Below are 12,768 nucleotides of genomic sequence, written 5' to 3'. Positions count from 1 at the left end.
TTGATTTTGCTGATTTCAATATTGTGGTGTCATTTAACCTGGTCTCCTGGTTCCTGTATTTCCTGCAATTGAGTGAGTAGTTCTAGAGACTTCATGAGGCCTAGGTTCGATTATTTTGTGGGCGAAAGGGCAAGACTACTTCATAGGTCTTGCTGTGTGCTGCCTTCGGGAGGCATTTGATTTCTGATGTCTCTCTCTTCATGATGCTGGCAACCTTTGCCTGGATCCATTATCTCATTAGGGGCTGTAAATTATAATGACACGCTAATGGTATGGGGTACTTCTCCATGGGGAAGCTTTTCAGCAGCTACTATGATTATCATTGATGGGCAGGATTAATTCTTTCCGGTTTTTAAAATAATGAGTTGGTTCCCCGAGCATTTCCAAAAGTGACTAATGAGGTGTGTTGGTTGATTTTTAGTATCATTATGAACTTGTGGATTTCATAACTACAGTTGTATTTATTATCTTTATTAATGCTCACATTGTCCCATCTTGGGCCCTATTGGAGCTTTTTCAAGTTCCCTCCTAACTCTTTTGATACAATAGCAGTTGTCTTTGATAACTTCCTTATTTTCTAGAATGGTTAGATGTTCCAGGCTTTATCTTCTTGCCCCGGACCTGCAATCAGCCATTTCTCCAAGGAGGCCTGGTTCCCTTTATTGTCCCCAAAGACTTTGATCTATCCTCCTGCATCCCTGAAAATCATGACTTTCTGGTGCAATAAGAAGAAGGGACTGTGCTTTTAGGGTTGGGAGACTGCATATCTGTGGCCCAGAGGGAGGGAGAGGTGGAAGAGAGTGGCTTAGAAAGGCATTAGACTTACGGGGTCTTCCTAGGGACCAGATGCTGTGTAAGATGCGTTGCCTAGGTTATCCCGCTGAATCCTTCCAACAACCCTGCGAAGTAGGTTTCCTCTCCAGTTTATAGCTACAGGAACTAAACTGAGAGAAAGGGTCAAATAACTTCCCTAAATTCCCACAACTCAGAAGTACTGGGGCCCACATTTGAACTTGAGTGAGTCTGCTGTCAGAGCTCAGCTTCTATCAGGAGGAGGAGGAAGGACTGGTGACCGGAGCAGGCCTGGTGTCCCACAGGTGTAGATGCCTTCCCTCAAGGCGTGGCCCTGGGTATGAGGCCCTAACCTTGGTCAGGCCTGCCACCTCTGAGGCCCAGCCCAGTGGAGAGTGAACACTCGGTGCACATTCTGTATCTCGTCCTGTGCCCCCCACCCCACGGCAGAGTTGTGTAGCTGCCAGCACCCCTCCCTCCACCGTGGACTTGGCAGAGATTATTGGTAGCAGATTCTCAGGAGGTATTATCGGTTGCCTGATGTCCCCTGAGCCCCAGAAGTCCGATGCTCTTCCTGTCTTGGTGGAATTCTTCTGGCTAGAGATCAAGGGGGATGAAATGTTTGGTTGTTTTTAAGTGAAAGTGAAATAAAACATTGAGAACTGAGCACCCTCAGTCAGGGGAGTTTTTCAATGACCTTCATTTTATTTTTTACCCAAGATAATATAGTTATAATCAGACATTATCTGCTCTGGTTTCTCAGCCTTCCGCTGGTAACGTGTCTCTTTTTTTATTTCAAAAGTAGCAGAAGTAAAGATCTTAATCCAGTTCCATGGACATCCCTCTGGTTCCTGCTTCTGGGTGGCAGGTGGGGGGAATGGAGGAACATGAGGTGACCCAGGAACTTTTTTTTGTTTTAGAGAGTGTGTGAGTTGGGGAGAGAGGGGCAGAGGTGGGGGGCAGGGGGGAGAGAGAGACAGACAGACAGAGAGAGAGAGAGAGAGAGAGAGAGAGAGAGAGAGAGAGGAAATCATAAGCAGGTGCAGGCTCCACGCTCAATGCAGAGCCTGACTTGGGGCTCAGTCCCATGACCCTGGAATCATGACCTGAGCTGAAATTAAGACACGCTCAACCAGCTAAGCCACCCAGGTGCCCCAAACCTTTTTTTATAACTTCGGTGATTGATGATGATGACATTCCCCTGAAACCTTTCTTTTTTAGGCACAGAGGCAGCCTTTCTCTATTTGCTAAATGTCACAAGGTGAAAAACATGTAAATTCTCCAGTCGGGGAGGGGAGGTGGGGAGAGGATCAGAACATCTTGTGCTTTCATTCCCTTCCCTTGCTGGTAAATTGCCCACATTATCTCTCAGGGAATGGAACAGAGCCATGCTCAAGAGTATAGGGTCGGTGTAGGCAGCCCACTCTTCCCAGGTGGTGGAGGATGGTCACAAGGCCAGTGCAGGGTTTTCCAAGGCTCACCTGGTACATAATCCAGGCCAGACATGGAGAGAGACTTTCCAAAGATCTGACAAATGAACTGCCCCCTGCTTCTGCAGACATAACACCTAACTGCCCACAGCCTGGGGGAGGACCGTGGAGAGAATGGTATCAGAAGAGAAGAGGATACGTCTCCATCCCACACACCCCCTGCCCTTTGTATGGAAGTTTTATCTTTTAATATTTCAAATAGGCCAATACCAAAGTCGTTGGGAACTGGGATGGAACAGAACTTGGCATTCCCGCCACCCTCTGCTGAGGCCTCTATTGCACAGGAGAGGCCAAGGGACCACGTTTCCCAGAATGCACCTTTCCCCGAGGTTTCCAGGTTAGGTCGCTCATGAGAGATTTGGGCGAATTTTGGAAGGGGAGGTCACTGTTCTCCAGAAGCAGTAGCAGGCAGATAACTGAGCAGCTGTGAATTTCACAGCAGCTTCCAGATAACTTCTTGAGAACTCCCTACCTCAGTGCTGCTGGCCGAAGTTGGTAGCAATAGCTTCCCTGACATTCTGTCTCCCTTTCCATCATCCCCTACATTTAGCCCTTTATATATGATCTACAGAGAGTGATTTCTGTTTTCGTCATTGAACCCTGATTATAACAGTAAGCAAAATCTTGAAACTCCTAAATTAACAAATATGGGAGAAACACATATTTTTCACTTGTCTCACCTATATCCTGGGTTATAGGGAAACTCCAAAGGGCAAGGCCAGTTACAGGCGCCATGTTGGTTAATGCAGCAAACAACAAACTTTGAAGACTTCTGAGTCTTCCATTCATCTTACTTATTCCTTATTTTTTAATCAATCTCTTCATATACATGATTTTAAAAACTCAAATGGTTTAGAGAAGCTTCGGATGAAATATAAAAAGCTGTCCCCCATGCATGACATTATAAATTTGTCCAAACCCTTAGATATACACCACCAAGAGTGAATTGTAATGTAAACCAAGGACTTTATGTGAAAATGATGTGTCAGTGTGGGATCGTCAATTGTAACACACATACCCCTCTAGTGTGGGGACGTTAATAATGCAGGAGGCTGTGCGTGTGGGGGGGCAGGGAGTATATGGGACATCTTTGTTCTCAATTTTGCTAAGAACCTAAAAATGCTCTAAAAAAAAAAAATCCTCCGTGCCACTTCTCCCAACCTCAGTCCACTTGCCAAAGGTGGCCATTTTCAGCTTTGATTCTTCTTGATACATCTAAATAACGTGTCTCTACCACTCTTCCTTGGATCATCAACCATGGATATTTTTTTAAATTTAATTAATTAATTAATTTGTAAATTTACATCCAAGTTAGCGTATAGTGCAATCATGATTTCAGGAGTAGATTCCAGTGATTCATCCCTATGTATAACACCTAGTGCTCATCCCAACAAGTGTCTTCCTTAGTGCCCCTTGCCTATTCAGCCCATCCCCCCCACCCACAACCCCTCCAGCAATCCTCAGTTTGTTCTCTGTATTTATGAGTCTCTTATGTTTTGTTCACCTTTTTGTTTTTATATTATTTTTGCTTCCCTTCCCTTATGTTCATCTGTTTTGTATCTTAAATTCCACACATGAGTGAAATCATATGGTATTTGTCCTTCTCTGACTGATTTGATTTGGTTAGCATTATTCTCTCTAGCTCCATCCACGTCATTGCAAATGGCAAGATTTTATTCTTTTTGATAGCTGAGTAATACTCCATTGTGTGTGTGTGTGTGTGTGTGCGTGCACGCACACACACACACACACATACACCACATCTTCTTTATCCACTCATCCGTCGACGGACATTTGGGTTCTTTCCATACTTTGGCTATTGTTGATAGTGCTGCTATAAACATTGGGGTACAAGTGCCCCTTCGAAACAGCACACCTGTATCCTTTGGATAAATACCTAGTACTGCAATTGCTGCGTCATAGGGTAGTTCTATTTATAACTTTTTTGACGAACCTAAATACTGTTTTCCAGAGTGGCTGCACCTGTTTGCATTCCCACCAGCAGTGCAAAAGAGATCCTCTTTCTCCACATCCTCACGAACATCTGTTGTTGCCTGAGTTGTTAATGTTAGCCATTCTGACTGCTGTGAGGTGGTATCTCATTGTGGTTTTGGTTTCCAGTTCCCAGATGATGAATGATGTTGAGCATTTTTTCATGTGTCTGTTGGCCATCTGGATGTCTTCTCCGGAGAAGTGTCTATTCATGTCTTTTGCCCATTTCTTCACTGGATTATTTGTTTATTGGGTGTTGAGTTTGATAAGTTCTTTACAGATTTTGGATACTAACCCTTTATCTGATATGTCATTTGCAAATATCTTCTCCCATTCTATAGGTTGCTTTTTAGTTTTGCTAATTGTTTCCTTCGCTGTGCAGAAGCTTTTTATCTTGATGAGATACCAATAGATCACTTTTGCTTTTGTTTCCCATGCCTCCAGAGACGCGTTGAGAAAGAAGTTGCTGCGGCAAAGGTCAAAGAGGTTTTTGCCTGCTTTCCCCTCTAGGATTTTGATGACTTCCTGTCTTACGTTTAGGTCTTTCATCCATATTGAGTTTATTTTGGGGTATGGTATAAGAAAGGGGTCCAGGTTCATTCTAATGCATTTGCTGTACGGTTTTCCCAGCACCATTTGGATGTTCTTTCCTGCTTTGTCAAAGGTTAGTTGGCCATACATTTGTGGGTCCATTTCTGGGTTCTGTATTCTGTTCCATTGACCTGAGTGTCTGTTTTTGTGCCAGCACCATGCTGTCTTGGTGATTACAGCTTTGTAATACATCTTGAAATCCGGGATTGTGATGCCTCCAGCTTCACTTTTCTTTTTCAGGATTGCTTTGGCTCTTCGGGGTCTTTTCTGGTTCCATACAAATTTTAGGATTGTTTGTTCTAGCTCTGTGAAGAATGCTGGTGTTACTTTGATTGGGATTGCATTGAATATGTAGATTGCTTTGGGTAGTGTCTACATTTTAACAATATTTGTTCTTCCAATCCATGAGTATGGAATATTTTTCCGTGTGTGTGTGTGTGTGTGTCTTCTTCAATTTCTTTCACAAGCTTTCTATAGTTTTCAGTGTATAGATTTTTCACCTCTTTGACTAGGTTTATTCCTAGATATTTTATGGTTTTTGGTGCGATTGTAAATGGGATTGATTCCTTGATTTCTCTTTCTATTGCTTTATAATTGTATACAAATGCAACCGATTTCCGTGCATTGATTCTATATCCTGCGACTTTGCTGACCTCATGCATCAGTTCTAGCAGTTTTTTTGTGGAATCTTTTGGGTTTTCCATATAGAGTATCATATATGCAGAGTGAAAGTTTGACTTCCTCCTTGCCCATTTGGATGCCTTTTATTCCTTTGTGTTTTCTGATTGCTGAAGCTAGGACTTTAGTACTATGTTGAATAATGGTGGCGAGGGTGGACATCCCTGTCACGTTCCTGAACTTAGGGTGAAGTTCTCAGTTTTTCCTCATTGAGGATGAGATCAGCAGTGGGTCTTTCAAGATCTTGAAGTATGATCCTTCTATCCTTACTTTCTTGAGGGTTTTTTGTCAAGAACGGTGCTGTATTTTGTCAAATGCTTTCTCTGCATCTATTGAGAGGATCATGTGGTTCTTGTCCTTCCTTTTATTGATGTGAAGAATCACACTGATTGATGTGTGGATATTGAACCAGCCCTGCATCCCAGGAATGAATCCCACTTGGTCATGGTGAATAATTCTTTTAATGTATTGTTGGATTCGGTTGGCTAGTATCTTATTGAGGATTTTTACATCCATGTTCATCAGGGAAACTGGTCTGTAGTTCTCCTTTTTAGTGGGGTTTTTGTCTAGTTTTGGAGTCAAGGTAATGCTGACTTCATAGAATGAGTTTGGAAGTTTTCCTTCCATTTCTATTTTTCAGAACAGCTTCATAAGAATAGGTGTTAACTGTTCTTGAAATGTTTGGTAGAATTCCCCTGGAAAGCTATCTGGCCCTGGATCCTTGTTTTTGTTGTTGTTGTTGTTGTTGTGGAGATTTTTTATTACTAATTTGATTTCTTTACTGGTTATAGGTCATTCAAATTTTCTATTTCTCTTTGTTTCAGTTTTGGTAGTTTATATGTTTCTAGGCATTTGTCCATTTCTTCCAGATTGCCCAATTTATTGGCGTATAATTGCTCATAATATTCTCTTATTATTGTTTGTATCTCTGCAGTGTTGGTTGTGATCTTTCCTCTTTCATTCATGATTTTATCTATTTGGGTCCTTTCCTTTTTCTTTTTGATCAAATTGGCTAGGGGTTTATCAATTTTGTTAATTCTTTCAAAGAACCAGCTCCTGGTTTCATTGATCTGTTCTACTGTTTTGTTTATTTGTTTGTTTGTTTTTTGGATTCAATAGCATTGATTTCTGCTCTAATCTTTATTATTTCCCCCATTTTGCTGGTTTGGGGTTTTATTTGCTGTTCTTTTTCCATCACTTTAAGGTGTAAGGTTAGGTTGTGTATCTGAGATCTTTCTTCCTTCTTTAGGAAGGCCTGTATTGCTATATACTTCCCTCTTATGACCACTTTTGCTGCATCACAGAGTTTTGGGGATGTAGTGTTATCATGTTCTTTGGCTTCCATGTACTTTTTAATTTCCTCTTTAACTTCTTGGTTAGCCCATTCATTCTTTAGTAGGATGTCCTTTAGTCACCAAGTGTTTGTTGTCTTAACAAATTTTTTCTTGTGGTTGATTTTGCGTTTCATAGCTTTGTGGTCTGAAAATATGCACAGTATAATCTTGTTCTTTTTGTACTTGTTGAGGACTGATTTATGTTCCAAGTATGTGATCTATTCTGGAGAATGTTCCATGTGCACTCGAGAAGAATGTGTATTCTTCTTTACAATCAAATGTTCTGACTATATCTGTTAAGTCCATCCAGTCCAGTGTGTCATTCAAAGCCATTGTTTCCTCGTTGATTTCCTGTTTAGATGATCTGTCCATTGCTGTAAGTGGGGATGTTGAAGTCCCCTACTGTTATGGTATTATTATCAATGGGTTTCTGTATGTTTGTGATTAATTGACATATATTTGGGTGCTCTCATGTTGGAGCATAAATGTTTATAATGTTAGATTATAACATGTTAGATCTTCTTGGTGGATAGACCCCTTAGTTATAATATAATGCCCTTCTTCATCTCTTGTTACAGTCTTTATTTTAAAATCTAGACTGTCTGACATAAGTATAGCTCCTCTGGCTTTCTTTTGGCAATGATTAGCATTATAGATGGTTCTCCATCCCCTTACTTTCAACCTGAAGGCGACTTTAGGTCTAAAATGGGTCTCGGGGTGCCTGGGTGGCTCAGTCGGTTAAGTGTCCAACTTTGGCTCAGGTCATGATCTCACAGTCTGTGAGTTCGAGCCCCGCGTCGCGCTCTGTGCTGACAGCTCAGAGCCTGGAGCCTGCTTCAGATTCTGTGTCTCCCTCTCTCTCTGACCCTCCCCCATTCATGCTCTGTCTCTCTCTGTCTCAAAAATAAATAAACATTAAAAAAAAATTTTAGGTCTAAAATGGGTCTCTTGTAAACAGCATATAGATGCATCTTGTTTTCTTATCCCCTCTGTTACCCTATGTCTTTTGATTAGAGCATTTAGTCCATTGACATTTAGAGTGAATACTGAAAGATATGAATTTATTGCCATTATGTTGCCTGTAGAGTTGGAATTTCTGGTTGTGTTCTCTGGTCCTTTCTAGTCTTTGTTGGTTTTGGTCTTTTTGTTTTTGTTTTTTTCCACCTTTTCTCCCCTCAGAGAGTCCCCCCCTAAAGTTTCTCACAGGGCTGATTTAGTGGTCATGAACTCCTTTAGTTTTTGTCTGGGAAACTTTTTATCTATCCTTCTATTTTGAATGAGAGCCTTGCTGGATAAAGAATTCTTGGCTGCATATTTTTCCAATTTTCCACATTGAATATATCCTGCCACTCCTTTCTGGCCTGCCATGTTTCTGGGCGTAGGTCTGCTGCAAACCTGATCTGTCTTTCCTTGTAGACTAAGGACTTTTTTTCCCTTACTGCTTTCATGATTCTTTCCTTGTCTGTGTATTTAATGAATTTGACTATGACGCCTTGTTGATGGTTGGTTTTTGTTGAATCTAATTGGATGTCTCTGTGCTTCCTGGATTTTGATGTCTGTGTCATTCCCCAGGTTAGGAAAGTTTTCCACTGTGATTTGCTCACATAAAACTTCTACCCGTTTTTCTCTCTCTTCATCTTCTGGGACCCCTATGATTCAGATTTTATTCCTTTTTAATGAGTCACTGAGTTCTCTAATTCTTATATCATCCTCTTTTGCCTCAGTTTCCCTCTTTTTTCTGCTTCATTATTCTCCAAAAGTTTATACTCTATATCGCTGATTCACTGCTCTGCTTCGTCAATCCTTGCTGTCATGGCAGTCATTTGAGATTGCGTCTCAGTTATAACATTTTTAAATTTCCTCCTGACTAGATTTTACTTCTTTTATCTCCACAGAAAGGGATTCTATGCTTTTTTCAGCCCCAGCTAGTATTCTTATTATCATGATTCTAAATTCTGGTTCAGACATCTTGCTTGTATCTCTGTTGATTAAGCTGTCATATCTTCCTGTTCTTACTTTTGGAGTGAATTCCTTCATTTCATTATTTTGAGGGAGAAAAAGAATTAATAAAATAAAATAAATAAACAAATTAAGAAATTAAAAGCAACACAAAAATTAAATGAAGGATGCTAGATCCTAGGTGTATTTTGGTCTGGTTGTTGAAAGACTCTTGATATAATAGACAAAAAAGGGAAAGAAAAGAAGAGGAAAAAAAGGAAAAAAGAAATCGTTTGAAAATTTAAAAAAATGAATACAATTAAGGGTGCCTGGGTGGCTCAGTCGGTTGAGCATCCGACTTCAGCTCAGGTCATGATCTCACAGTTCATGGGTTCGAGCCCTGTGTTGGGCTCTGTGCTGACAGCTTGGAGCCTGGAACCTGCTTTGGACTCTGTATCTCCCTCTCTCTGCCCCCCTCCCCCCTCCCCCCCGCGCATGCTCTGTCTCTCTCTCTCCCAAAAATAAATAAAAACATTTTTTAAAATGAATACAATAAACTAGAATAAAATGAAATGATAAAAGTAAAAATAGAATTAGGAAAATTTACAAAGAAGTAAAAAAATATAGTAGAGAAAAATTAAGAAAAATATTTTTTATGAAAATGGTAAATAAAAATAAATTTTTTCCTCTTTCTGTATTGAAGAATAAGAAAAGGAAAAAATTTGAAATGATGGGCCAGCAAACAGAATGAAATATGATTGAAATTATGCCCAGTTTCCCCTAGAAATCAAAGTATGAAGCACTTTCTAGGCCATAAACTAGCAGGCAGAGAGATTTGTGGTGATCCTCTAGAGCACAGTTGGCCCAGTTGGGTGGGGCTTGGTGTAGTAGCTCCATTCTCCATAGATGGTGCTGCTTAGTTTACTGGGGTAGATCGTTGTTTCACGTATATGTGTGTACCCGCATGCACGGGAGGGGTCAAATGGCGTCACCCACCTACCCAGTCTCTAGTATCAGAACTCTGTACCCTCCCCAGCTGGCCATCAAGCACTCCTCCATTGTCTCAGGCTTCTGTCCATTCCCCACTTCTACACTGTCCGCGACCAAGCCATCATCCTGCTAGGTAACACCTCCCTTCTGAGTTTTATCTCAGATGGGGCTGAGATAAAACTCACTTCTGAGGGTCCTGCAGTTTTGACCCACTCAGACCTTCTGGGGATGAGTCTCCGTGAGCTAGCCCACCCCCCAGAATGTTCGTTCACATGACCGCACTGCTGCAGATGCCCAGAGACTGTGGCTGGGTACTAGCCTGCCCCAGAGAAAGTTCACAGGATCGTGTAGCAGCAGTGTTTCGGGGATTATGGGAAATCACAACACACATCTGGCACCAGGTTTCACCCTTAACATCCTTGTTCCAACACCAACAAACGTGGCTGTTCTCCAGGGTCCACTGGAAGCTTTGCCTGTGGGGAGGCCACACAGCCTCTACCAAATGTCCTCTCAGCAGGGGAACTGCCTCTGCCTGTGTTGCCCAAAGACCCCTCGAACCCTGCTGTCTGCTCCTGGGAATTTGCCCTTCCCACCAGAGCTCTGCCAGGTATCAAGCTGCAGAGTCACAGACTCTGTGCTCCCCTGTTTATAGAGTCTTAATGGTATTTAAACCCTCTCCTCTCTCCCTTTCGTGTTCAGTCCCTTATAGGTGTTGCCACTCTTTCTCTTTCTCTCCAGCTATTTTCAGGAGGAGTGCTTTTCCTGTACTCTCCCACCTCCCCCATCTCTGTCCTCTCCTCACAAGCAAAAACAGCTTCCTGCCCTCCACAGCTTCTCTCTCCCCGAGTTCCCCTCTCCATGCCACATACCTGCTGAGTTCTGTGGTTCATGTTGTGCAGATTGTTGTGTGAATCTTCAGATCAGTTTTCTAGGTGTGTAAGATGGTTTGGTGTTGATCTAGCTGCATTTCAGGGATGAGAGAGGCAAAACAACAATAACAACAACAACAACAACAACAACCATGGATATTAATGCTTGACTTCCCACTTCATTAAATGAGATTTTACTCTTTTGTCTGTCAGTAGACCTGTTGGGGGTTGGCTGATCTAGCCACTCTTGGCTGGCTAGACCAGCTTTAAGCTGTGGGCCCAGCTGAACTTGGCTCTTTGCTACAAGTTGGGCTCAAGTCTGCTTAACATGGATTCATGCTGGAGTCCAAGGTAAAGGGGCAGGAGCTCTTCTCAGGGGCAGGGAAGCTCTTCTCATGATGGCAAAGGCTCAAGAGAGTAGGCTCAGCTGTGCAAACCCCTACCAACATTGGCCAAAGTACATCGCACAGCCAAAGTCAAGGGTGAAGAAGTGTACTCTCTGTCTCTACTTGTAGGGACTGCAAAGTCATATGGCAAAGGGTGTGGATATAGAGAAGGGTGAGGGGTTGGAGCCATTTATTTGATCTACCATACTTTTCTTAATTATATTTTGTTAACAGACCTCTCCGTGAGTCACACAGTACGTTAGCTCAAATGATACCACAACACAGCCTTGTCTGATGGTTGCCTTCTTTTAAGTGGCTGGTAATCATTTGACGATTAGTTTCTTTAATCTCAAGATTGCACAGGGTTCTGAGAAAGAATTTTGTGAGCTGGTTTAGGTTTGGAGGATGAAAAACTTGGGGTTCAGGTTCTTTAATGCTTGAAACACCTTTGTCCTTATTCCCTTCTATGTAGTGAAGTCTATCTTCAGATGGTGTGTGGACAGTGTGTTGCTACAGAAGCATCATTTGATCTGCCCGGATGATTACTACAGTGACACCGTACCATTTTGCTCTGCACCTAAAGGTAATGCTTCTGTACTCTGTTCGAGCCTTTGGTATCATTCCAGGGGTGTTCTGTAGCAGGACTGCACAGGCCACCTTAGCCACCATTTCCCCACGGATTTTTTTCCCTTTCGTTTAATTTGATAATGACTCTTGGGAGGGTCAGTTCTAAGCATTCCACTTCCTCTCTAACTCCCTAACACCTGCAAGACCAAAGTCTCAACTCCTCAGGGTGGAATATGCATTCTTCTTAGCTGCTCAACACCGAGAGATATGAAAATGTTTACAAAAGTAGCTGGGGGCACCTGGGTGGCTCAGTTGGTTAAACATCTGACTCTTGATTTCGGCTCAGGTCATAGTCTCGTGGTTCGTGAGTTCGAACCCTGCGTCAGACTGTGCACTGACAGCATGGAGCCTGCTTGGGATTCTCTCTCTCCCCACCCCCCCGCCTCTGCCTTTCCCCTGCTCACACTCACTCCCCCTCTCTCAAAAAAGAAAAGAAAAGTGGTTGAATGAACCAAGAGAGGGAGGGTCTGAAAACCTAGATAAGTAAGGGGGCAAATTCCTGACGGAGTCACAACATGGACCGTGGGGTTTTTCCATACCCCATGTAGGAAAATAACAACTTTTTTTTTCCTTTAATGAGTCTGGTGGGAAGACTGAGTAGGGAGCCAGAGAACGATGTGTATGTGATGTTGAGGTTGCCTGTAATGTGGGAGGCAAGATCTTTTGAGAGTGAGTGGGGTGGGAGCTTGGTTGTGGGTTTAAGCAGGGAGGTGGACTTTTGGGAGAGTCAGTGTATGGACAGGGGGAGGTTGCCCTGTGGATTCCGTGGCCACATATCAGGATGGCCCAGTGGTGCCAGGCTTGGAAGCTGAGCTTGCCAGCCACCCAGTCTGAGGCTTTGGAGCCAAGAAGGTATTTGGGGTGGGAAGGTTGTGATCCAGAGAATCAAGGGTGCTGATGAGAACAGAGTTCCATTGACGACCTGAGCTGCACAGAGAACGCAGACCAGAGAGAGGTAGCAGAATTAAGTGTCACGCGATACCAAGCCACTTAATATTGTGAAGGTAGTTGGAAATTCGGTGTTCCGCAGATGAATAAGGATAGAGTTAACATGTGTTGAGGATTTACCAGGTATTGTACT

At 42.6% G+C, this 12,768-nt stretch overlaps 1 protein-coding gene across 2 annotated transcripts in view; it reads left to right on the top strand.

The window, feature by feature from the left end:
• Positions 1–12,768, top strand: part of DLEC1 (DLEC1 cilia and flagella associated protein) — a 90,832-nt gene that overhangs the window by 13,867 nt on the left and 64,197 nt on the right. For both annotated transcript variants that reach the window (XM_042998779.1, XM_042998778.1), the window contains exon 3: positions 11,533–11,643. In XM_042998779.1, coding sequence (XP_042854713.1) covers positions 11,533–11,643 — 111 coding nt within the window. The remainder of the gene's footprint in view (positions 1–11,532; positions 11,644–12,768) is intronic.

The sequence above is a fragment of the Panthera tigris genome, chromosome C2 (genome assembly GCF_018350195.1).
Source record: "Panthera tigris isolate Pti1 chromosome C2, P.tigris_Pti1_mat1.1, whole genome shotgun sequence".
In the NCBI taxonomy this organism is placed as follows: Eukaryota; Metazoa; Chordata; class Mammalia; order Carnivora; family Felidae; genus Panthera; species Panthera tigris.
This window is presented reverse-complemented; position numbering and strand designations above follow the sequence as displayed.